At 38.0% G+C, this 25,794-nt stretch overlaps 1 protein-coding gene across 9 annotated transcripts in view; it reads right to left on the reverse strand.

Moving 5' to 3' along the window:
- The window catches only part of ARHGAP20 (Rho GTPase activating protein 20), a 222,257-nt gene that overhangs the window by 33,402 nt on the left and 163,061 nt on the right, over positions 1-25,794 (reverse strand). For all 9 annotated transcript variants that reach the window (XM_055547840.1, XM_055547843.1, XM_055547839.1 and 6 more), the window contains 3 exons: positions 23,618-23,695; positions 18,384-18,450; positions 15,840-16,028 (listed from right to left, as the gene is read on the reverse strand). In XM_055547840.1, the coding sequence (XP_055403815.1) occupies positions 15,840-16,028; positions 18,384-18,450; positions 23,618-23,695 (334 nt within the window). The remainder of the gene's footprint in view (positions 1-15,839; positions 16,029-18,383; positions 18,451-23,617; positions 23,696-25,794) is intronic.

Below are 25,794 nucleotides of genomic sequence, written 5' to 3' on the forward strand. Positions count from 1 at the left end.
AGCCACTGTTGCCACTGTTTTTCCATCTATTTGCCATGAAGTGATGGGACTGAAGGCCATGATCTTCGTTTTCTGAATGTTGAGCTTTAAGCCAACTTTTTCACTCTCCTCTTTCACTTTCATCAAGAAGCTCTTTAGTTCTTCTTCACTTTCTGCCATAAGGGTGGTGTCATCTGCATATCTGAGGTGATTGATATTTCTCCCGGCAATCTTGATTCCAGCTTGTGCTTCTTCAAGCCCAGCGTTTCTCATGATGTACTCTGCACATAAGTTAAATAAGCAGGGTGACAATATACAGCCTCGACGCACTCCTTTTCCTATTTGGAACCAGTCTGTTGTTCCATGTCCAGTTCTAACTGTTGCTTCCTGACCTGCATACAGGTTTCTCAAGAGGCAGATCAGGTGGTCTGCTATTCCCTTCTCTTCAGAATTTTCCACAGTTTATTGTGATCCATACTATATTATAGAGCTATAGTAATCAAAATAAAATGATACTGGCATAAAAACAGATATACAGATCAATGGAGCAGAATAGACAGTCCAGAAATAGACACGTATGCTGCTGCTGCTGCTGCTAAGTCGCTTCAGTCGTGTCCGACTCTGTGTGACCCCAGAGATGGCAGACCACCAGGCTCCCCCATCCCTGGGATTCTTCAGGCAAGAACACTGGAGTGGGTTGCCATTTCCTCCTCCAATGCATGAAAGTGAAAAGTGAAAGTGAAGTCGCTCAGTTGTGTCCGACTCCTAGCGACCCCTTGGACTGCAGCCTATCAGGCTCCTCTGTCCATGGGATTTTCCAGGCAAGAGTACTGGAGTGGGGTGCCATTGCCTTCTCCAATAGACATGTATACTTATGCTCAATTAATTTATGACAAAGGAGCCAAGAACATACAATGAGGAAAGGACAGTTTCTTCATTAAGTCATGTTGGGAACACTGGACAGCAACATGCAAAAATGTAACTGGACCATACCATATACAGAAATTAACTCAAAATAGATTAAGACAGCCTTTGCTCTGGGAGCTGGCAACTGGCTAGGTCAGTGCTGCATCCCGGGAATGTAGCTTACCTGATAGACTTACCATCCATCAGCAATGTGGTGTCTTGGAAAGAATATGGTTTCTACAGTCAGAGCTGATTTCAGATTCTGGCGCTGCTTCTTAGCTGAATAACCTTGAATAAACTATCTTTCTTGATACCATGACCTAGCTCCACCCAACTGCATACATGCTCCAGTGCTGGACACTTAATACCAAACAAGCAGCAAGAAAGGAACACAGCCCCACCCATCAGCAGACAGGCTGCCTAAAGTTGTACTAAGCTCACAGAAATCCCTAAACATACCACCTGACATGTATGTGCCCATCAGAGGGAAAAGACTCAGCACTATCCACCAGAGCACAGGCACCAGTCCCTCCCAGCAGGAAGCCTACACAAGCCCTTGGAATAACCAACCTCTCCCACTAGGGAGGACACCAGAAGCAAGAGGAACTATGACCCTGTAGCCTGTAAAAGGGAAACCTCAAACAGAGCAAGTTAAACAACGAGAAGACGGAGAAATATATTACAGATGAAGGAGCAAGGTAAAAACCCACAAGTGAAAAGGAAATATGAAATATACCTGAAAAATAATTCAGAGTAATGATAGTAAAGATGATCCAAAATCTGGGAAACAGAATGGAGAAAATACAAGAAATGTTTAACAAGGACCTAGAAACACTAAAGAACAAATAAGCAATGATGAACACCACAATAACTGAAATTAAAAATACACTGGGAGGAATCAATAGCAGAATAACTGAGAGACGAATGGATAAGTGAGCTAGAAATAAAATGGTGGAAATAACTGCTGTGAATAAAGAAAAAAGAATGAAAAGAATTGAGCACAATCTCAGAGACCTCTGGGACAACATTAAACACACCAACATTTGAATTATATGGGTCCCAGAAGAACAGAAAGAGAAAGGGTCTGAGAAAATATTTGAAGAGATTATAGTAAAAAACTTCCCTAACATGAGAAAGGAAATAGTCAAGTCCAGGAAGCACAGAGAGTTCCATATAAGATAAACCCAAGAAGAAATAAGCTGAAACACATATTAATCAAACTGAAAAATTTAAATACCAAAAAATATTAAAAGCAGCAAGGCGAGGGTGGAATAATTTGAGAGAATAGCATTGAAACATGTATATTATCATATGTGAAACAGATAGCCAGTCCAGGATCGATGCATGAGACAGGGTAGGGTGCTCAGGGCCAGTGCACTGGGATGACCCTGAGGGATGAGATGGGGAGGGAGATGGGAGGGGGGTTCAGGATGGGGGACACATGTACACCCACGGCTGATTCATGTCAATGTATGGCAAAAACCACTATAATATTGTAAAGTAATTAGCTTCCAATTAAAATAAATTAATTAAAAAAGCATATAGGGAAATCTCCATAAGATTGTCAGCTGATTTCCTAACAGAAACTCTGCCGGCCAGATAGGATATATTTAAAGTGATAGAAGGGAAAACCTATAAGATTACTCTACCCAGGAAGGCTCAGATTTGATGGAGAAATCAAAAGATTTACAGACAAGTAAAAGGTAAGAGAATTCATTGTCACCAGACCAGCTTTGTTATAAATGTTAAAAGAACTTCTCTAGGCAGGAAACACAGAGAAGGAAAAAACCTACAAAAACAAATTCAAAACAACTAAGAAAGTGGTAATAGGAATATACATATAAATACTTAAAATGTAAATGGATTAAATGCTCTGATAAAAAAATAAAGACAGGCTGAATGGATACAAAACAAGATCCATATATATGCTGCCCACAAGAGACACACTTCAGATATAGGGAGAAATATAGGCTGAAAGTTAGGGGATGGAAAAAGATATTCCATGCAAATGGAAATCAAAACAAAGGTGAAGTAGCAATACTCATGTCACATAAAATAGACTTTAAAATAAAGACCATCACAAGAGACAAGGAAGGACACTACATAATGATCATCAATCCAAGAGGAAAATATAACAATTATAAATATTTACTGTACCTATCGTAGGAGCCCTTCAACACATAAGGCAAATGCTAACAACCATAAAAGGGGGAAATCAACAGTAACACACTAATAGTGGGGGACTTTAACATTCCACTGACACCAGTGGATAGATCATTCAGACAGAAAATTAATAAGTAAACACAAGCTTTAAAAAACACATTAGACTAGATAGACTTAATTGATAGTCACAGGACATTCCATCTAAAAGCAGCATACATTTTGTTCTCAAGTGAACATGAAATATTCTCCAGGACAGATCAATCTTGGGTCACAAATCAAGCCTCAATAAATTAAAAAAAAAAAAACAAACACAAAGCATATCTGAAATTGTAATTGAAACTTCATAGCATATCCAAGCATGATGCTATAACATTAGAAATCATATACAAAAAAAAAAAAAAAAAAAAAAACCTTCAAAAAACACAAACATGGAGGCTAGACAATATGCAACTAAATAATAAAGAGATCACTGAAGAAATCAAAGAGGAAATTAAAAAATCAGCTCAGTCACTTGGTCGTGTCCGACTCTTTGTGACCCCATGGACTGCAGCATGCCAGGCTTCCATCTCCTTCACCATTTCCCAGAGCCTGCTCAAACTCATGTCCATTGAGTTGGTGATGCCATCCAACCATCTCATCCTCTGTCATCCCCTACTCCTCCTGCCTTCAATTTTTCCCAGCATCAGGGTCTTTTCCAATGAGTCAGTTCTTCACATCAGGCGGCCAAAGTACTGGAGTTTCAGCTTCAGCAACAGTCCTTCCAATGAATATTCAGGATTGATTTCCTTTACGATTGACTGGCTTGATCTCCTTGCTGTTGAAGGGACTCTCAAGAGTCTTCTCCAGCACCACAGTTCAGGAGCATCAGTTCTTTGGTCCAACTCTCATATCCATACACAACTACTGGAAAAACCATAGCTTTGACTAGACAGACCTTTGTTGGCAAAGTAATGTCTTTGCTTTTTAATATGCTCTGTCTAGGTCTGTCATAGCTTTTCATCCAAGGAGCAAGCGTCTTTTAATTTCATGGCTGCAGTCACCACTTGCAGTGATTTTGGAGCCCAAGAAAGATAAAATCTGCCACTGTTTCTATTATTTCCCCATCTATTTGCCATGAAGTGATGGGACCGGATGCCACACACTGGAGAACAATTATACCAATGAAGTTCTTGTACTGTTGCAAAAGTCCAAGGGCCCACAGCAGACTTCCCAACCTGGGGATCTGGTAAACAGACAGAACTCTCAGGGAATTTGACTTTGAAGGCCAGTGGGATTTGATTACAGAACTTCCACAGGACTGGGGAAATAGATTCTCGGAGGGCACAAACCTCGTGCATACCAGGATCCAAGAGAAAGGAGAAGTGACTCCACAAGAGACTGAGCCAGACATGCTTGTGAGTGTCCAGGAGTCTCTGGCGGAGGTGTGGATTGACAATGGCCTGCCGTGGGTCAGGGGCACTGAATACAACAGTCATGGGAGTGGTGTGCTGGCATAAGTCCTTTTGAAGGAGGTTACCATTACCAACATTTCCCCTACCAAACACAGGCCAACAGAGAGGGAACACAGCTCCACCCATCAACAGGAAATTGGATTAAAGATTTAGTGAGCATCGCCCTGCCCATCCAAGTCAGATCCAGATTCCCCCCCAGCCAGTCCCTCCCATCAGGAAGCTTCCACAAGTCTCTTATTCTTACCCTTCAGAGGGAATACAGAATGAAAACCACAGTCACAGAAAACTAACCAAACTGACCACATGGATCACAGCCTTGTCTAACCCAAAGAAACTATAGCCATGCCATTTAGGGCCACACAAGATGGACGGGTCATGGTGGAGAGTTCTGACAAAACGTGGTCCATTAGAGAAGGGAATGGTAAACCACTCCAGTATTCTTGCCTTGAGAACCTCATGAACAGTATGAAAAGGCAAAAAGATATGACACTGAAAGATGAACTCCCCAGGTGAGTAGGTGCCTAATATGCTAGTAGAGAAGAGTGGAGAAATAGTTCAGGAAAGAATGAAGAGGCTGAGCCAAAGCGAAAACAACACCCAGTTGTGGATGTGACTGGTGATGGAAGTGAAGTCCAATGATGAAAGAACAATATTGCATAGGAACCTGGAATGTTAGGTCCATGAATCAAGGTAAATTGGGAATGGTCAAACAGGAGATGGGGAGAGTGAACTTCGACATTTTTGGAATCAATGAACTACACTGGACCAGAATGGGCAAATTTAATTCAGATGTCCATTATATCTACTACTGTTGGCAAGAATCCCTTAGCAGAAATACAGCAGCCCTCATAGTCACAAAAGAATCTGAAATGCAGTGAAAGTGAAACTTGCTCAGTCGTGTCTGACTCTTTGTGATACTATGGACTATATATACTGTCAATGGAATTCTCCACCAAAATACTGGAGTGGGTAGCCTTTCCATTCTTCAGGGGATCTTCCCAACCCAGGGATTGAACCCAGGTTTTCCTCATTGCAGGCAGATTCTTTACCAGCTGAGCCACAAGGGAAACCCAAAAATACTGAAGTGGGTAGCCCATCCCTTCTCCAGGGGATCTTCCCAACCTAGGAAATGAACCAGGGTCTCCTGCATTGTAGTGAATTCTCTACCACCTGAGCTATCAGGGAAGCCCTACGAAATGCAGTACTTGGGCGCAGTCTCAATAATGACAGAATGATCTTTGTTCATTTCCAAGGCAAACAATTCAGTATCACAGTAATCCAAGTCTATGCTCCAACCACGAATGCTGAAGAAGCTGAAGCATTTGAATGGTTCTATGATGACCTACAAGACCTTCTAGAATGAACACCAAAAAAAGATGTACTTTTCATCATAGGTGACTGGAATGCAAAAGTAGGAAGTCAAGAGATACTTATATACTAACAGGCAGGTTTGGCCTTGGAGTACAAAATGAAGCAGGGCAAACGCTAACAGAGTTTTGTCAAGAGAATGAACAGGTCATAGCTAACACCCTCTTTCACCAACACAAGAGACAACTCTACACATGGACATCAATGTCAAATGACATTGATGGTCAATGTCAAAATCAGACTGATTATATTCTTTGCAGTTGAAGACAGAGAAGCTCTATACAGTCAGCAAAAATGAGACCAGGAGCTGACTGTGCTTCAGATCATGAACTTATTGCCAAATTCTGATTTAAGTTGAAGAAAGTAGGGAAAACCACTAGCCATTCAGGTATGACCTAAATAAAATAATTTACAATTATACAGTGGAAGTGACAAATAGATTTAAAGGATTAGATCTGATAGACAGAGTGCCTGAAGAACTATGGACAGAGGTTCCTAACATTGTACAGGAGGCGGTGTGATCAAAACCATCCCCAAGAATAAAAAAATACCTAGTAACAAATGACAACAAAAACATGATGACCCAACACCTATGGGATTCAGCAAAAGCAGTTCTAAGAGGGAACTTTATATATATATATATATATATATATATATTTTTTTTTTTTTTAAATTGGAGGGAAATTGCTTTCAAAGTTGTGTTGGTTTCTACTGTACAACAACAGAATTAGCTATAATTATACATTTTCCCCCCTCCCTGTTGAGCCTTCCTCTTCTCCCCCATCCCACCCCTTTGGCTCATCACAGAGTGCCAGGCTGGGTTCCCTGTGCTATATAGTAACTTACTTTCTAAGAAGGAATTTTATAGCAATACAATCCTACTGCAAGAAACTAGAAAAATCTCAAATAAACAACTTAACCTTACACCTAAAGCAACTAGAAAAAGAACAAACAAAACCCAAAGTTAGTAGAAGGAAAGAAATCATAAAGATCAGAGTAGAAATAAATGACATAAAGAAAGCAATAGCACTGATCAATGAAACTAAAAGTTGTTTATTTGAGAAGATACAATACAAAAACCTTTAACCAGACTCATCAAGGAAAAAAGGAAGAGTTCTCAAAAGGCTAATAGAGTTTTGCCAAGAGAATGCACTGGTCATAGCAAACACACTCTTCCAACAACACAAGAGAAGACTCTACACATGGACAACACCAGATGGTCAACACCGAAATCAGATTGATTATATCCTTTGCAGTCAAAGATGGAGAAGCTCTATACAGTCAGCAAAAACAAGACCAGGAGCTGACTGTGGCTCAGATCATGAACTCCTTATTGCCAAATTCAGACTTAAATTGAAGAAAGTAGGGAAAACCACTAGACCATTCAGGTATGACCTAAATCAAACCCCTTATGATTATACAGTGGAAGTGAGAAATAGATTTAAGGGACTAGATCTGATCGAGTGCCTGATGAACTATGGACGGAGGTTCGTAACACTGTACAGGAGACAGGGATTATTAAGACCATCCCCATGGAAAAGAAATGCGAAAAAGCAAAACGGCTGTCTGGGGAGGCCTTACAAATAGCTGTGAAAAGAAGAGAAGTGAAAAGCAAAGGAGAAAAGGAAAGATATAAGCATCGGGATGCAGAGTTCCAAAGAATAGCAAGAAGAGGTAAGAAAGCCTTCCTCAGTGATCAATGCAAAGAAATAGAGGAAAACAACAGAATGGGAAAGACTAGAGATCTCTTCAAGAAAATCAGAGATACCAAAGGAACATTTCATGCAAAGATGGGCTTGATAAAGGACAGAAATGGTATGGACCTAACAGAAGCAGAAGATATCAAGAAGAGGTGGCAAGAATACACAGAAGAACTGTACAAAAAAGATCTTCATGACCAAGATAATCTCGATGATGTGATCACTCATCTAGAGCCAGACATCCTGGAATGTGAAGTCAAGTGGGCCTCAGAAAGCATCACTACGAACAAAGCTAGTGGAGGTGATGGAATTCCAGCTGAGCTATTTCAAATCCTGAAAGATGATGCTGTGAAAGTGCTGCACTCAATATGTCAGCAAATTGGAAAACTCAGCAGTGGCCACAGGACTGGAAAAGGTCAGTTTTCATTCCAATCCCAAAGAAAGGCAATGCCAAAGAATGCTCAAACTACCGTACAATTGCACTCATCTCACATGCTAGTGAAGTAACGCTCAAAATTCTCCAAGCCAGGCTTCAACAATACGTGAACCATGAACTTCCAGATGTTCAAGCTGGTTTTAGAAAACGCAGAGGAATCACGAGATCAAATTGTCAACATCCCCTGGATCATGGAAAAAGCAAGAGAGTTCCAGAAAAACATCTATTTCTGCTTTATTGACTATGCCAAAGCCTTTGACTGTGTGGATCACAATAAACTGTGGAAAATTCTGAAAGAGATGGGAATACCAGACCACCTGACCTGCCTCTTGAGAAATTTGTATGCAGGTCAGGGAGCAACAGTTAGAACTGGACATGGAACAACAGACTGGTTCCAAACAGGAAAAGGAGTACATCAAGGCTGTATATCGTCACCCTGCTTATTTAACTTCTAAGCAGAGTACATCATGAGAAACTCTGGGCTGGAAGAAGCACAAGCTGGAATCAAGATTGCTGGGAGAAATATCAATAACCTCAGATATGCAGATGACACCACCCTTATGGCAGAAAGTGAAGAGGAACTAAAAAGCCTCTTGTTGAAAGTGAAAGAGGAGAGTGAAAAAGTGGGCTTAAAGCTCAGCATTCCGAAAGCTAAGATCATGGCATCTGGTCCCATCACTTCATGGGAAATAGATGGGGAAACAGTGTCACACTTTATTTTTTGGGGCTCCAAAATCACTGCAGATGGTGATTAAAGCCATGAAATTAAAAGATGCTTATTCCTTGGAAGGAAAGTTATGACCAACCTAGAGAGCATATTCAAAAGCAGAGACATTACTTTGCCAACAAAGGTCCATCTAGTCAAGGCTATGGTTTTTCCAGTGGTCATGTATGGATGTGAGAGTTGGACTGTGAAGAAGGCTGAGTGCCAAAGAATTGATGCTTTTGAACTGTGGTATTGGAGAAGACTCTTGAGAGTCCCTTGGACTGCAAGGAGATCCAACCAGTCCATTCTAAAGGAGATCAGCCCTGGGTGTTATTTGGAAGGAATGATGCTGAGGCTGAAACTCCAGTACTTTGGCCATCTCATGCGAAGAGCTGACTCATTGGAAAAGACTCTGATGCTTGGAGGGATTGGGGGCAGGAGGAGAAGGGGACGACAGAGGATGAGATGGCTGGATGGCATCACCGACTCGATGGACGTGAGTCCAAGTGAACTCCGGGAGTTGGTGATGGACAGGGAGGCCTGGCATGCTGAAATTCAGGGGGTCGCAAAGAGTCGGACACGACTGAGCAACTGAACTGAACTGAGACATGAATAAGGAGACGGTACAACTGACAATGCAAAAATGCAAAGGATCCTGAGACTTCTTCAAGCAACTATATGTCAATGAAAAGCACAAAGTGGAGAAATGGACAATTCTTAGAAAGGTACAGTCTCTGAAGACTGAACCAGGAAGAAACAGAATATATGAAGAGACCAATCCAAGTAAAGAAATTGAATCTGTGATTAAAAATCTTCAAACAAATTAAAGTTTAGGATGAGATAGCTTCATAGGCAAATATTCTACCATTTAGAGAAGAGCTAACACCTATTTTTCTCAAATTCTTCTAAAACATTGCAGAGGGTGGAATATTCCCAAACTAATTGGATAAGGCCACCATCACCATAATATTAAAATCATACAAAGATATCACAGAAAAAGGAAATTATAGCACAGTATCACTGATGAAAACAGATGTAAAATCTTCAACAAAATACTAGTAAATTGTATCCAACAATACATTAAGAGGATCATCAATCATGATCAAGGGTATGATTTATCCCAGGGATATAAGGATTTTTCAATGTATACAAATCAATGTGATACATCACCATGAACAAACTGAAGAATAAAAACCATATGATCACCTCAACAGATGCAAAAAAAGCTTTTGAGAAAATTCAACACCCATTTATGATAAAAACTCTCCAGAAAGTGAAAAGGAACCTATCTCAACATAATAAAGGCCATATATGACAAACCTACAGCAAACATTATTCTCAATGGTGAAAAATTGAAAGCATTTTCTCTAAGATTTGGAACAAGACAAGGATCTCCACTCACCACTATAATTCAACACATTCTTGGAAGACATAGCCATGGCAATCACAGAAAAAAAAGAAAGAGAAGGAATCAAAATTGGAAAAGAAGAAGTAAAACTACCATTGTTTGTAGATGACATGATACTATAAATAGAAAATCCTAAAGATAACGAGAACTACGAGAGCGATTAAAGTTACAGGATACAAAACTAATACACAGAAATCTCTTTACATTTCTATACACTAGCAACAAAAGATCAGAAAGACAAATTAAGGAAACAATCCCACTTATCACTGCAACCAATGAATAAAATACCTAGGAATAAACCTACCTAAGGAAGCAAAAGACCTGTATGCAGAAAACTATAAGATACTGATGAAAGACATCAAAGATGACACTAACAGATGTAGAGATATACCATGTTCTTGGGTTTGAAGAATCAGTGTTGTGAAAATGACTATATTATCCAAAGGAATATACAAATTCAATGCAATCCCTATCAAATTACCAATGGCATTTTCCACAGAACTAGAACAGAACATTTTACAGTTTGTATGGAAACGTGACCCTCAAAAGCCAAAGCATTCTTGAGAAAGAAAAATGGAGCTGGAGAAATAAGGCGTGCTGACTACAGACTATACTACATGGCTGCAGTCATCAAGACAGTACGGTACTGGCAGAAAACAGAAATATAGACCAGCGGAACAAGATAGAAAGCCCAGAGATAAACCCACACAGCTATGGTCCCCTAATCTATGACAAAGGAGGACAGAACATACAAGGGATAAAAGACAGCTTCTTCAATAAGTGGTGCTGGGGAAATGGGAGAGTTACATGTAAAAGAATGAAATTAGAACACTCCTTAACACCATACACAAAACTAAAATGGATTAAAGACTTGATGTAAGGCCAGACACTATAAAACTCTTAGAGGAAAACAGGCAGAACACCCTTTGACATAAATTACAGCAAAACCTTTTTTGACCCACCTCCTACAGTAATGAAAATAAAAACAAAAATAAACAAATGTGACCTAGGTATACTGAAAAGAGTTTGCACAGCAAAAGGAACCATAAACAAGACAAAAAGACAACCCTTAGAATGGGAGAAAACATTTGCAAATGAAGAAACTGACAAGGGACTAATCTCCAAAATATACAAGCAACTCATTCAGCTCAATATAAAAAAACAAACAACCTAGTCAAAAGATGGGTAAAAGGTCTAAATAGACATTTCTCCAAAGAAGACATACAGATAGCCAACAAACACATGAAAAGATGCTCAACATCACTAATTATTAGAGAAATGCAAATCAAAACTACCAAGAGTCGTCACCTCACACTGGTTAGAATGGCTATCATCACAAAATCTATAAACAATACATGCTGGAGAGGGTATGGAGAAAAGGGAAGCCTCTTGTAATGTTGGTGGAAATGTAAATTGACACAGCCATTATGGAGACTAGTATGGAAGTTCCTTAAAACACTAAAAACAGAACTACCATGTGACCCAGCAATTCCACTACTGTGCATATATTTGGAGAAAATCATAATTCAAAAAGACAATGCACCCAAATGTTCATTGCAGCACTATTTACAATAGCCAGGACATGGAAGAAACCTAAATGTCCACCAAGAGAGAAATGGATAAAGAAGATATGGTACATATGTACAAAGGGATATTGCTCAGTGCTTAGTTGCTCGGTGTCCCGACTCTTTGTGACCCCCAAGACTGCAGCCCACCAGGCTCCTCTGTCCATGGAGATTCTCCAGGCAAGAATATTGGAGTGGGTTGCCATGCCCTTCTCCAGGGGACCTTCCCAACCCAGGGATCAAGCCCAGGTCTCCCACAATGCAGGCGGATTCTTTACTGTCTTGAGTCACCAGGGAAGCCCATGAATACTGGAATGGGTAGCCTATTCCTTTTCCAGGGGATCTTTCCAATCCAGAGATCGAACGGAGGGTCTCCTGCACTGCAGGTGGATTCTTTACCAGCTGAGGTACCAGGGAATATACTAGCTGAGCTACCATTGGAATATTCAGTTCAGTTCAGTTCAGTCACTCAGTCGTGTTCGACTCTTTGTGATCCTATGAATTGCAGCACACCAGGCCTCCCTGTCCATCACCAACTCCCAGAGTCCACCCAAACCCATGTCCATTGAGTCAGTGATGCCATCCAACCACCTCATCCTCTGTTGTCCCCGTCTCCTCCTGCCCTCAATCTTTCCCAGCATCAGGGTCTTTTCAAATGAGTCAGCTCTTTGCATCATGTGGCCAAAGTATTGGAGTTTCAGCTTCAACATCAGTCCTTCCAATGAACACCCAGGACTGATTTCCTTTAGGATGGACTGGTTGGATCTCCTTGCAGTCCAAGGGACTCTGAAGAGTCTTCTCCAACACCACAGTTCAGAAGCATCAATTCTTCGGCACTCAGCTTTCTTTATAGTCTAACTCTCGCATCCATACATGACCACTGGAAAAACCATAGCCTTGTGCTTTTTAATATGCTGTCTAGGTTGGTCATAACTTTCCTTCCAAGGAGTAAGCATCTTTTAATTTCATGGCTGCAATTACCATCTGCAGTGATTTTGGAGCCCAGAAAACTATTACTCAGGCATAAAATAGGAACACAACTGGGTCATTTGTAGAGATGTGGATAAACTAGAGACTGTCATACAAGATGAAGTATGTCAGAAAGTGTAAAACAAATATTGTATATTAATACACATAAGTGAAATCTGAAGAAATTGGTATAGATGATCTTATTTAAGCAGAAATAAAAACATAGATGTAGGGCATAGAGAATCTATAACTCTACTCAATGCTCTGTGGTGATGTAAATGGGAAAGAAATAAACAAGAGAGGGGATATATGTGTATGTATAGCTGATTCACTTTGTTGTACAGTAGAAACTAATACAACAATGCAAAGCAACTATCCTCCAATAAAAATTTAAAAAATTATATATGAAATGAGTCACCAGTCCAGGTTCGATGCATGATACTGGATGCTTGGGGCTGGTGCACTGGGATGACCCAGAGGGATGGTACGGGGAGGGAGGAGGGTTCAGGATGGGGAACACGTGTATACCTGTGGTGGATTCATGTTGATATATGGCAAAACCAATACAATATTGTAAAGTTAAAAAATAAAATAAATAAATAAATAAACAAACAGTGTAATTAAAAAAAATAAAAAATTATATGCTTGTAGAATGATACATTAGTATTTGGCAGTACCTATGTGTGTGAAAAGCTGTTTTCAAAGATCATGAAATGTATAAAATATCATTACAGATCAGAATATTTTACATTTAATTATGATGTGTGCTGTGCTGTGCTTAGTCGCTCGGTCTTGTCTGACGCTTTGTGACCCCATGGATTGTAGCCTGCCATGTAAGAATACTGTCCAGATAAGAATACTTGAGTGGGTTGCCATGCCCTTCTCCAGGGGATCTTCCCAACCTGGAATACTAATTTTGAACCCCAATTAAGTGAAATGTTATTTACCCAAAGGAATTATTTTCATTAGTATATCTGTATTACATAAAATTGTACTCAATTATGGGCTTCCTAGGTGGGACAGTGGTAAAGAATCCACCTGCCAATGCAGAAGACATGGGTTCAGTTCCTGGGTTGGGAAGATTCCCCTGGAGGAGGAAAATGGCAACCTGCTCCAGTATTCTTGCCTGGAAAATCTCTGGACAGAGAATGGCAGGCTATAGTACATGAGGTTGCAAAGATTGGACATGACTGAGTGAGTGAGCATGCACACACTCAATTATTATTACTACATATTGAATATCATCCATAAAAATTTTGTGGAAATTTGTTTTCTCTCTTGTTATGTAAGTACCTACATGATATTCTCAGTTTTGTCTGCTGACTTGCAAATTTTACTACCTGGTCCTTTACAGAGACAAAGTCTGTTGATCCCTGATCTAAGTTAGTGGTTTCCAAAGTAGTTGTTCTCAAAATCCTCTGTATTAAAAAAACATACAAAACTGGTTCACATATTAATTGTTTAACTACACAGGTAGTTGCCACCATTGGTCTATAGTTATTCCATTTATTATGAATCATTTTATAGCTGCAACCATTATTATCTTAACCTTTAACAGGGAGAAACAGGATTAATAAGTAAAGGCTGCTTACAATTAATTAATCAAATTGTTGGCAAAAATGAGTAAAACCTTCAGGGTTCTTGACTCCTGATTATTTTGGTCCAATTAGTTAAAATACACTTATTTTCTTTTATTAACAAGGTACCCACAGAAACAGTTTTGAAAAACATGGGTAGGTAGAAGAGTAAAATAATATTCTCATCTTCGATATAAAGGCAACATTCCTTTTGTAACTTTAATAAGCACTAACAACAGACCTATTAATAAATTCATTCAACAAATATTTATTGGACATTTTTTTATGTATGCAGAAACTGTTCCAGGTACTGGGAATATAGCAATAAACAAAACAGACCAAACTCTCTACCTTCAAGGAGCTCATATTTTAGAGGTTAGGAAACTGTAATATGTCTATAATACCCCTTCAAAATGGCCCAAAGATGTGAGTAAATAGCCTTAGAGTTCAAAACCTCAATTTATCACTGCTGGAGGGAGGAGGACTGGGGCACATGCAAGATCAGTTTTTATAGCTGCTATCAGCAAGATCAGGGCTTCCCAGGTGGCGCAGTGGTAAACAATCTGCTGCCAGTGCAGGAGACACAAGAGACGTAGGATGGATCCTGGGTTGGGAACATCCCCTGGAGTAGGAAATGGCAACCCACCTCCAATATTCTTGCCTAGAAAATTCTATGGACAGAGGAGCCTGGTGGGCTACACTCCATGGGGTCGCAAAGAGGTGGACACGACTGAGCCTGCCTGCGTGCAATGTCAGCAATATTAAGGAGTTCTAGACCAATGACTTCAATGAAGTATAAAATCTAAGGCTAGGTCATCAACCGAAAGGGACAGGGTTGGACATGCATGTGTTGGGGGATGAGTATAAAACAATGGCCACTGTTCACTGGTTTCTCCAGTTTTTTCAAACTGACAAAAGCAGCTACAAAAGTTCAGCACCAATTTTCCACTACCCCACTCAACACTTTTTGGCATGATATGTTTTCTTCTATTTTTTTCAAAATCTTACTTTCAGACTGAGGTGTAAAGCTCAAACTTCAGTTAATTAATGATGGTCCTCCTATGTTGAATATTATTTTTACCATTCTGGAGTCTTTATTAGGGGTGGATAAGAGATGGCTATGTTCAGAGGGATTAGCAGAATACCAAGAGATTTCTGTGGAAACCATTGTAATCTTTACATACCTATCAGTAGCAGGATCCAGGTCGGGCATTAGAGTCTCCTGACACGCATCACTGACAGCCTCCTTTTTACAATGTGACCATTTGGGGAACACACTGTGCAATGTATTACAGTACAAAGAAAGCATTGAAGCACCTGCAGCATTGCCCGGTGCCTTTGACTCTGCAGTGGACATAAGGTTAAAGGGGAAAAAATAGCGAAGAAAGAAGGAACAGACTCTACTGCAGTTATTAGCTGCTGATTACAAGTCAGTCAGTCCTACCACTAATTTCTAAAACTATCTTCTAAAACGCCATCTTTCCTTCAAAACACTTTGCAAATTTAAAAGAAAAAAATATTTCATCTGGCTGAAAGGCAAAGAACTCTTTTTGCTTTCAGGAATGAAACGTTTTGCTAAAATAAGGCTCTATGAGGGAGGAGAAAACTCACCACTCAGCTGCTGGGTCACAGCCAGGCGGCTGGGCTTCAGGATGAACTGACACTGCATCTCTCGGGGCAGCTGCTCCATGAGGAAGGGCTCTTGGAAGTTGGAAGGTGTCGGGGAGTCCTTTGATCCCTGTGTCAGGAGTGCAGTGTCTCGAAGATGGCTCATTTTAATTCCATAGGGATATTCATGCCCTATACAGAGAAAAAAAAAAAAAATCTAAATGTAGACTTTAGGCAGACTAACACTGTGACTGTGTGTGCTACATACTGGAATGTACTGCAATTTGCTCCTGGGACTTTTGGTATAAAGAATCCTTTTGTTGATTTAATGATCACCATGCACACTCTTACAGCTGGAGACCAGTGCATAATGCAGGTGGCCCAACCAGAGTAGTTTATTTTTGGAGTGCGGAGGGAAAAAAGCAAAGAGAAGAAAATGTCTTTAAAGAGTATCTTGTTTGGGAATGCACAGATTAGTTTGTGAGTTGCATAATGTTGACTTCTCCTATGCTCACATCTGCGAACATATTTAAAGGCACTCTAGTTTCTCCTTTGACATTAACTATATTCTGTAAATCTTCAGTCAGTCCTTGACCTCTCTCAGCCTTAAATCCATGACTTAAAATATTTACCCTATCTATCACATAGCATTATAAGGATCAAATAAGTAAACCTTAGAATTAATATTTTTTAAAATAATAAGGGCAAAACTACTTATTTCAGACATCGCTATTATTACTATTATTCAACACAAGATATCTTTCCAAAAAAGACATTTTATACTTTTTATTAGTTATATAATTAGTCACTCAATAGCGAATAGGACTGGTTTGTTTGATTTATGTTTCCCTCCCACTACTGTGCTCTGAGGTTGTTATTCAAAGGCAAGAATTAGAAGGAAGACTGCAGGGTATTAGAAACACAGAGACAAGATTCAAAAAGTAATTTTCAAACTAGAAAAACTAAACTCTACATCGACTCTGCATCTGACTGCAACATGATTTTTTTGTTCTTTAGTACTTTTAAGCAGATGCATTTTCTTTATTATTCCTCAAGTACCATTGTGCTGTAGATCTTGTTTACTTTTTAAAAAGAGTAAATTCTCTTGTATCCCTTATTTTTCACTGAATGTAATTCAGTGAACCCTTTCTTTTCCATCTGGCATAGGCAGACAATGTCAATGCTCCATTAACATCAAGCACCACAGCAACTTTCAGGGATTAAGGCAAAAAAAAGGACTTCTATCACAGTAATAAAGCCAAGTCAATTTATCAAAATAGCCAATAGCTAATATACAATTGAAGTTTGCAAAGCATGTTAAAATATGAAGTGGAGAACCATTGCTAAGTAACAATCATGTTTCATGTCCCATGGTTTTTTTAGTGAGAGTTAGAAATGAAGCTTAAAGCTGTTTTAAGCCTGAGAGTTACCATCTATACAGTCTTAATTAAATTAATATATTTTATTAAAACAATTGTTTTAAGTACTCATTTGGTTTTTAATCCCAGCTTTAATTGTTGCTTACTGACTTTTATAAAAGTTCAACACTAAGAAACTGGAAATGCAAAGAATGTTTTGGTCCCACCTATGTGCATAACAACTTGTTTTAAGTCTGAGAACATACATTTCATAGAAAAGTTTGATTTTAGATTACTCAGATTGTTTGAAACCTGAATTACACAGTAGTGATCTCCACAGGTAAATGAAAGGATAACATGAGATAACTCATATGATATGTTTTGTACAAAGTCCGGCAGATAGTAAGCATTTAAAAATTATTAACAGAACTCTCATCAACAATGGTTATCATCTCAAGATCTGCTACAGATGCTGTCCCTTAATGTAATTGGTCTTTTTCTGTTAACCACACTGAATGGACTCACTTATCAAGAATTTTTTTTTAGTGAAATCAATTTAAATAAGGTGAGGTGATAAATCATTTATCAATGACTCTTCAAAACAAATGCTGGAAAATTTGACTACAGAAACAGCAAAGTAGTTAGTAAACTAGACTGCTAAGTTAGTCAATGAGTATATTTAGGAATTGAAATGGTTTAATTTCATTGTCTTTATGATGCCTAGGAGAATTCCTGGTGCAGGGCAGATGTTAAACACTCACTGACAGATTGAGGCATGATTGGATCATAGATAGTCTTCCACAGAGGCAAGTAGTAGGTAGGAAAGGGAACAGAAAATTAAAAATCTAATCATGAAAAATAAATATATAGGGAAAAGGAGTAACAACATGCTTTTTTTCAGAAAAAATTTTTACAAAGTTGACAAGATAGTTCTCTTTGTAAAGAAAAAAAGAGGAGAATTCACATCTCTCTTTCCAACTATATTGTTAGCTGCTCGAATAAAGAGATATCATTTATCTGGCACATAGGAAATACTTGATAAGCATCTATTAAATTAACACATGAATATTATAGAAAATTTAATATTTAATAGTATTTAATTTTAGGACTATATAGTCAATTCGCTGAGATATTTAGAATTATAATTAATTCACAATCAATTCTATCTTAGATCTTCATAGAAACTTACCAATAAGTGGGTATGGTGCCTCTTCTTTGCCAGAATTGACCCATAACTGGTACTCTCTCTCAGAGCCCTTAGAGATAAAAGAATTAACAATAATTCTTCACATTAGGTAAATGAATGAGAATATATTTTCTGGGCATTTTTATGTTTTGCAAAAAAAAAGGGGGGGCAATATAAATGCTTCTAAGCTTCATAGCGGGTGGATATGGCTTTTGAAGATGGTAGTGCTGATTCTATAACCTCTCTAAACCCTAATAGAGGACTCATTTTTACCTAGGGATGACTAGGGATCCACTGATTGTAACAGAATCAGGCCCTCACTATTATTGATAGCCAACAGAATATGAAATCATATATATGCTCTTTCACAAAGTAAGAAGAAACTTCTTGGTTTTCTGAAAGGTTAACCAATCTTTTTCAGAGTTCTAACTTCTGCTTCTCTGAACTTCTCAAAGAATATTGGATTTAATCTACAACATGCCCCTGCAAAGACAACCTTGTTATCCAGAAAGCTACAGCCCTGCTGTGTCTGTGATGAAAAAGTAAAATCTCAAAGGCTGACTTCTGAGTGGAAGTCAGTTTAGCTGCTTCTGAGTAGAAGGAGAAACGGGGCTTTGAGGAGAGAGACAGGTAGCTGGCACAGTCTACACTGGCTTTACTTTGAGCAAGTTCAGTCCTGGGGACAGAAAGGACAAGAATTCTGTCTAGAGAATAGGCCCAGTTATGGGGAACAATGAAACTGTTCACTAGCAGAACCACAACCCAGCAATGTTTAAAATCCCACTTGAAAGAAACAATATTAAATTATACAGACTTTGCTGTATCCTTTAAAAGAGGATAAAGCAAAAATGCTTTAAATGAAACTGCAACAGATGGGCAATATTTAATATTCTTACCTTTATCTTCTAATTAAAAATTATGATTCTGACCTTATAATGGAGGGTCCTGGCTAAGAGATTACATCTCCCACTGCCCTCCCCTACTCCATCATGTCCTTCACAGTCTCCTAGTCAAAAAACTTTATTGCAAACAGGAAGAGCAATTTAGTAAAAATCCTTTTTTTTTTTTGTAGTGTTTGAAAACACTTTAATAATCCCTTACAACCTAACAACCAAACAGCATCAATTCCTAATTATACTGAACAGAAATATTTTTGGTATGATGAGACTGATCACTTTACCAGAAGAAAAGCATAAATAAGAAAACAAATGTCATTAATTAATTAATCTCTCTCCTTCCCCTTTAAACTATTCATTCTCTTCTAATGTATAAGCTTATATAAGAAATCAATGCAGAGGTGTCTGCTTTATCCAGTGCATATATATTTAATTATATCTTAAATATATTATTCAATTTAAATAAAATAAATCTGATTTATTATCCTCAATTTTGGTTGCCCTGAGTTTTTACGGACTTATAATTGCAATGTGTAAAAGCAAATGGAAACAGTTAAGACTATGGCATGTTACATCTTAGTAACACTATATTTTCATACTTATGAAGAATCTCACTCAAGAAATGATGTTGTTCAAGTGCTTCCTTTAGTTCCATCCTTCTGAAAGCCATTCCCTTTAATACAAATACCCATTATATGATTTTTATATACTCGTAGGGAGAATACGAGAACTTTCCAACTCTCTTTCCCTACCTCATCCTCAAACATTCCAATCTTATCTATCAATAAAATTTCAAAAACTCACCATTGCCCAATGAAACAGAAAGAAACAGAAGCTAAAAGCAAAGCAAGGGAAAATGTACTGTGCATACTAAAATGCTTTAAAATCCATGATCTAATTCAAAGCTTATTTTTAAATTTACCAGTTCATTTGGAGGTAGAACAACCCCATATTCTGGACCTGCAGCCACTGAATATGGTTACTAACTATGGCATTCTTTATGTAAAAATTCTATTGTAGGGTAAATCCTTCAGAATCCATCATTCTAAGACTGACTGAGTCTTGGGATAATAAGTGAATAATCAGGTAAGGAAGAAGAACCAGGAGAGAAGATAGGAAAATAAGAGTTACATAGTGACAAGTGAAAAGAGGGGAAAGAGGTTGAAACTTTCTACTAAGAATTTATATCAAAAAATCCTAACTGTATATGTATAGCATATAATATTAAAATGCATGTTAACACTCTAACATTGTAGTCTAAACTTATTATGCTTTTCAGTTAACACAAGTTATAAAATGGGAATGGAAGAAGAGTATTCAATATTAAGCTAATATTAAAACTTTACTGTTCCAAGTGAAAGACCTATACACTGAAAACTATGCAATATCGACAGAAGAAACTGAAGATGATATAAATAAATGACAAAATAAATATAATCCCTATCAAAATATGGGCTTCCCAGGTGATACTAGTGGTAAGGAAACCCCCTGCCAATGCAGGAGACATGAGAGATGCAGGTTCAGTCCCTGGGTCGGGAAGATCCCCTGGAGGAGGGCGTGGCAACCCACCCCAGTACCGTTCTGGAGAATCCCATGGGCAGAGGAGCCTGGAGGGTTATGGTCCTACACGACTAAAGCGACTTAGCATGCATGCACACGCTATCAAAATATATACATTTTTTCACAGAACTAGAATAAATAATCTTAAAATTTGTATGGAACCACCACAAAAGACCTCGAATAGCCAAAGCAATCTTGGAAAAAAAAATGCTCCTTGGCTTCAAATAATACTAAAAAGCTATAGTTAATCAAGACTGTTATGATACCGGCACAAAAATACACACAAAGATTAATGCAATAGGATAGTGGGCCCAGAAATAAACTCATGTGTATATGGGCAATTAATCTACAACAAAGTATGAAAGAATATACAATGGGGAAAATAAAGTCTCTTCAATAAGTGGTATTGGGAAAACAAGACAGCTACATGTGAAAAATAAAATAAGAATATTTTCCCTAACACATACAAAAATAAATTCAAAATGGATTGAAGGCCTAAAGGTTAAGAACTGAAAAACAAAAACTCCTAGAAGAGAACATAAGCAGAACACTTTTAAAATCATAACAATGTTTTTCTTGGATCTATCTCTTAAGGCAAAATGAATAAGAACAAAAATAAAGAAATATGACCTCATTAAATTAGTAAAAGCTTTTGCATAGCAAAGGAAACCAGTGATAAAACAAAAAGATAACCTACAGGATGGGGGAAGATATTTGGAAATGATATGACCAATAAAGGATTTAAATCCATATTTACACAGCTCATACAAATCAATATCAAAAAACCGATCCAATCCCCAAATGGGCAGAAGACCTGAACAGACATTTTCCCAAAGATGGCTTGGAGGTGGCTAGCTAACAGGCACATGAAAAGATGATCAACATCACTAAGTATCAGAGAAATGCAAATCAAAACAATGAGATATTACCTCACACCTTTAAGAAAGGTTATCATCAGGACTTCCCTGGTGGCCACTGATTAAGAATCCGGCTCGCAAATACAGGAGATGTGGGTTTGATCCCTGGTCAGGAAACTAAGATTCCACCTGCCACAAAGAAAGCAGCCTATGCACAGCAACTACTGAAGCCCGCACGCTCTGGAGCCTGTGTAACTCTAGAGAGCCCCTACGCCACAACTAAGACCCAATGCAGCTAAAGAAGTAAATATTAAAAACTGTTATTGGAGTAACTGGACACTCAAATGCAAAAACAAAACAAAAAAAAGGCTATCATCAAAACAACCACAAATAACAAAAGTGTTCAAAGATGCAGAGAAAAAAGAATCTTTGTACACTGCCGGTGAAAATGTAAACTGGTGCGGCCCTGGTGGAAAATAGTATGGAGGATCCTCAAAAAACTACAACTACCATGAGATTCAGTCATCCCACTCCTGTGTATATATCCAAAGAAAACAAAACCACTAATTTGAAAAGATATATGTACCCCAATGTTCACAGTGGCATTGCTTATAATAGCCAAGATATTGAAGCAATCCAAATGTCAATCAATAGACAAATGGATGAAGAATATGTGGTATATGTGTATATAAAAAATTGAATGCTACTCAGCCATAAATAAGAATGAAAATTTTGTCATTTGCAACACAACACGAACAGACCTGGAAGGTATTGTGCTTACTGAAATAAGTTAAGACAGAGGACAAATACTGCACGCACTCATTCATATGTAAAATCCAAAAAAGCCCCTCAAGTGAACAGATACAGCAAAAGAGGAACATACATAACAAGAACAAACTACCATTACCAATGAGGAGTAGGTTAGGAGGAAGGGCAAGGTAGGTGAAGGGGATTATGAGGTATAAAACTACTAGGTATAAAATAAATTAAGATACACGGATGCAATGTATAGCATAGGGAATATAGATAATATCTTACAATAATTATATGCTGAAGAATTGATGCTTTTGAACTGTGGTGTTGGAAAAGACTCTTAAGAGTCCCTTGGACTCCAAGGAGATCCAACCAGTCCATCCTAAAGGAGATTAGTCCTCAGTGTTCATTGGAGGGACTGATGTTGAAGCTGAAACTCCAATACTTTGGTCACCTGATGCAAAGAGCTGACTCATTTGAAAAGACCCTGATGCTGGGAAAGATTGAAGGCAGCAGGAGAGGGGATGACAGAGGATGAGATGGTTCGACGGCATCACTGACTCAATGGACCTGAGTATGAGTAAACTCTGGGAGCTGGTGAGGGACAGGGAGGCCTGGCGTGCTGCAGTCCATGGGGTCGCAGAGAGTCAGATGTGACTGAGCGACTGAACTGAACTGATATGGAGTATAATCCATAAAAACATCAAATCACTATGTTGTACACTTGAAACTAATACAATATTATAATTCAACTATACTTCAATTCAAAAGAAAACAAAACTCTCAAAAAGAATAAAAAACTGTTGTCATTATTTTCCATATTTTTGAGAACAAAATATGACTTTGGTACCTCTAAGAATCAGCTGTCTTATGATGGAAGGGATAGTATTTATAATAATCTAAAGTATCAAATAAAGGGCTTCCCTGGTGGCTCAGATGGTAAAGAATCATCTTCAATGCACGAGACCTGGGTTCAATCCCTGGGTTGGGAAGATGCCTTGGAGGAGGGCATGGCAACCCACTCCAGTATTCTTGCCTGGAGAATCCCATGAACAGAGGAGCCTGGCGGGCTACAGTCCACGGGGTCACAAAGAGTCGGACATAACTGAGTGGCTAAGCACAAAGCATCAAAGTTTGTTTTTAATTAAGAATATCTAGCAGAGTAACTTACAGTTATCCCTAGCATTGGAAGTGACATGTTGATAACTTCATTTGCTGTATCTGAATTCGTTACTGTTATAGTTTTAGACTGTGGAGAAAAAAAGAAATACAGATATAAATAAAGGATTTTAAACCAGGGGAACAAATAATTATTGTCAAATGATTATCCACAGGCAAATCTTGATTTCAAGTGTTGACAAAGTACCACTTAGGTAGAACACAAATCCTTGATTATAATTTATTTTCATTCAATTTTTATATTATTCCTTTTAATAAAACATCTCTTCCTCTTAAAATATGACTCAAAATATGAGACCTTCAGCCAGAAAGAAAAAGAATAAATATAGTTCAGAGAGATTACATGGACCACTCTCAAAACCAAACAAAAAGTCAGAGAGGCTGGTCCTCTGCATCATGTCTATGACTATTTCCATAAAGCAACATGTGATAAAAAAGGGAGAACATGAAACTATTTTCCATTTTTTTCTGAGCACTGTTTTCACAATGTGGGTTTTCATTTCTTTGTATGGTAAAAAAAAAATCAGTTGAGATAAAATCAGAATAAGAACTCATTATAAAATTTAAAGTTTGGAATTAAAAACACTATTTATTGAGCATTTTCTGTATGTCAGGCACTGTGGCTGCTGAGACTTTCACTGCTGAAATCTGAAGAGGCCTTAAAACCAAAGAGTCTGGCAAATAAACTGAACATTTTATAAAACTTAATTCTGTTACCAACTCTGCTACTGAATACAGTATCTATATTATCCCTGTGTTAAATACTCAACTACACTGAGAGATTACTGCTTAAAAATAAATAGTTCTCAACAAGAAAAATGGAATTAATGAGATTACCTATAGAGTTCACTGAATTATAAGACATTATTTAAAAATAAGACAATGCTATGCTATCAAAAAAGAAATAAATATTGGGAGTTTGGGATTGACACATACACATTGCTGTATTTAAAACAGATAACCAACAAGGACCTACTGTATAGCACAAGGGACTCTGCTCAATACTCTTTAATAAACTAAGAGGGAAAAGAATTTGAAAAAGTATAGATACATGTGTATGTAAACTGAATAACTTTGCTATACACTTGAAACTAGCACAACATTGTTAAATCAATCAACTATACTCCATTATAAAATAAACATTAAAAAGGAAGTATTTACTATGCACATAGGTAGATTTTACATATTCTAATTATCAGATAAATAAGCAATTAGTGCTGTGTCCCTGATAAGGCTTAAATGGCACAAATAAGTAGAATAAATGGAAACAGAATGATCTAAAAATAAAGCTAAGTGAAATCCACTTATAACTCATCACTTATCTATCATGGTATTTATTCTCTATATAAATACAATAACAAATTGCTTCTGAAATTCGTTCACTGATTTCAAACTGTGTTCCTTATAGTTTCAAGGATTAAGTAAAAGTATCAGAAATGAACAGGGAAAGCTCAGTGGTTGTCTTCCACCAGAAAGATCTATCCTATAATACTAATAACCACTCCCAAAATATCTGGTTTCTAAAATAATGATTTTTCTTAATATTAGGTATATATGTTCAAAATAGTAATTATAGGATGTGTTTTTTTTTTTCTTGCATGCATCTCTGGTAGAAAAAACAAATGAATTTTTAGCAGATGCGTGTTCTTTGGCTAGTAAACAAAAAAAAAAATAGCAATTTAACTAGAGCATGTGGCTATTTTTTACCACATTAGCAGAATTCACTAACAAGCTGTGCATAACTAAAGGCCAAGGAGAACGAATGCCTCTCCTACATGCACTCCTCTTTGGGGGGAATCACTCTGGAAGCAGGGCTCCCTGTAAGGAGACTCCTGCCACGGAGCAACTTGAGAGAGCAAAAGACCGTGTGTCACATCATCCCGAACTTAAGCAGGGTACGAGTGATAAAACAGAGCTGCTGAGAAGTGTGACAATCTACAGTATCATAAAAATGCTCATTTCTATTTTGTGCATCATCGATAACATCTTGGACTATACTTCAGTCATAAAATTGCGTATAACACCTAGGGCTAAACAAACTTAATTTTTATTTTGACCAAAATGATAAAAACTGTGCTGATTCATTAAAAATGTTATCTCTCTCGGCTCATCCATTTATTAAGCTGAGGAATTCAATACCTAAAAACTCAAAGAATGAAGAACTTTCCA

This window comes from Bubalus kerabau, chromosome 15, assembly GCF_029407905.1.
Source record: "Bubalus kerabau isolate K-KA32 ecotype Philippines breed swamp buffalo chromosome 15, PCC_UOA_SB_1v2, whole genome shotgun sequence".
Taxonomy (NCBI): Eukaryota; Metazoa; Chordata; class Mammalia; order Artiodactyla; family Bovidae; genus Bubalus; species Bubalus kerabau.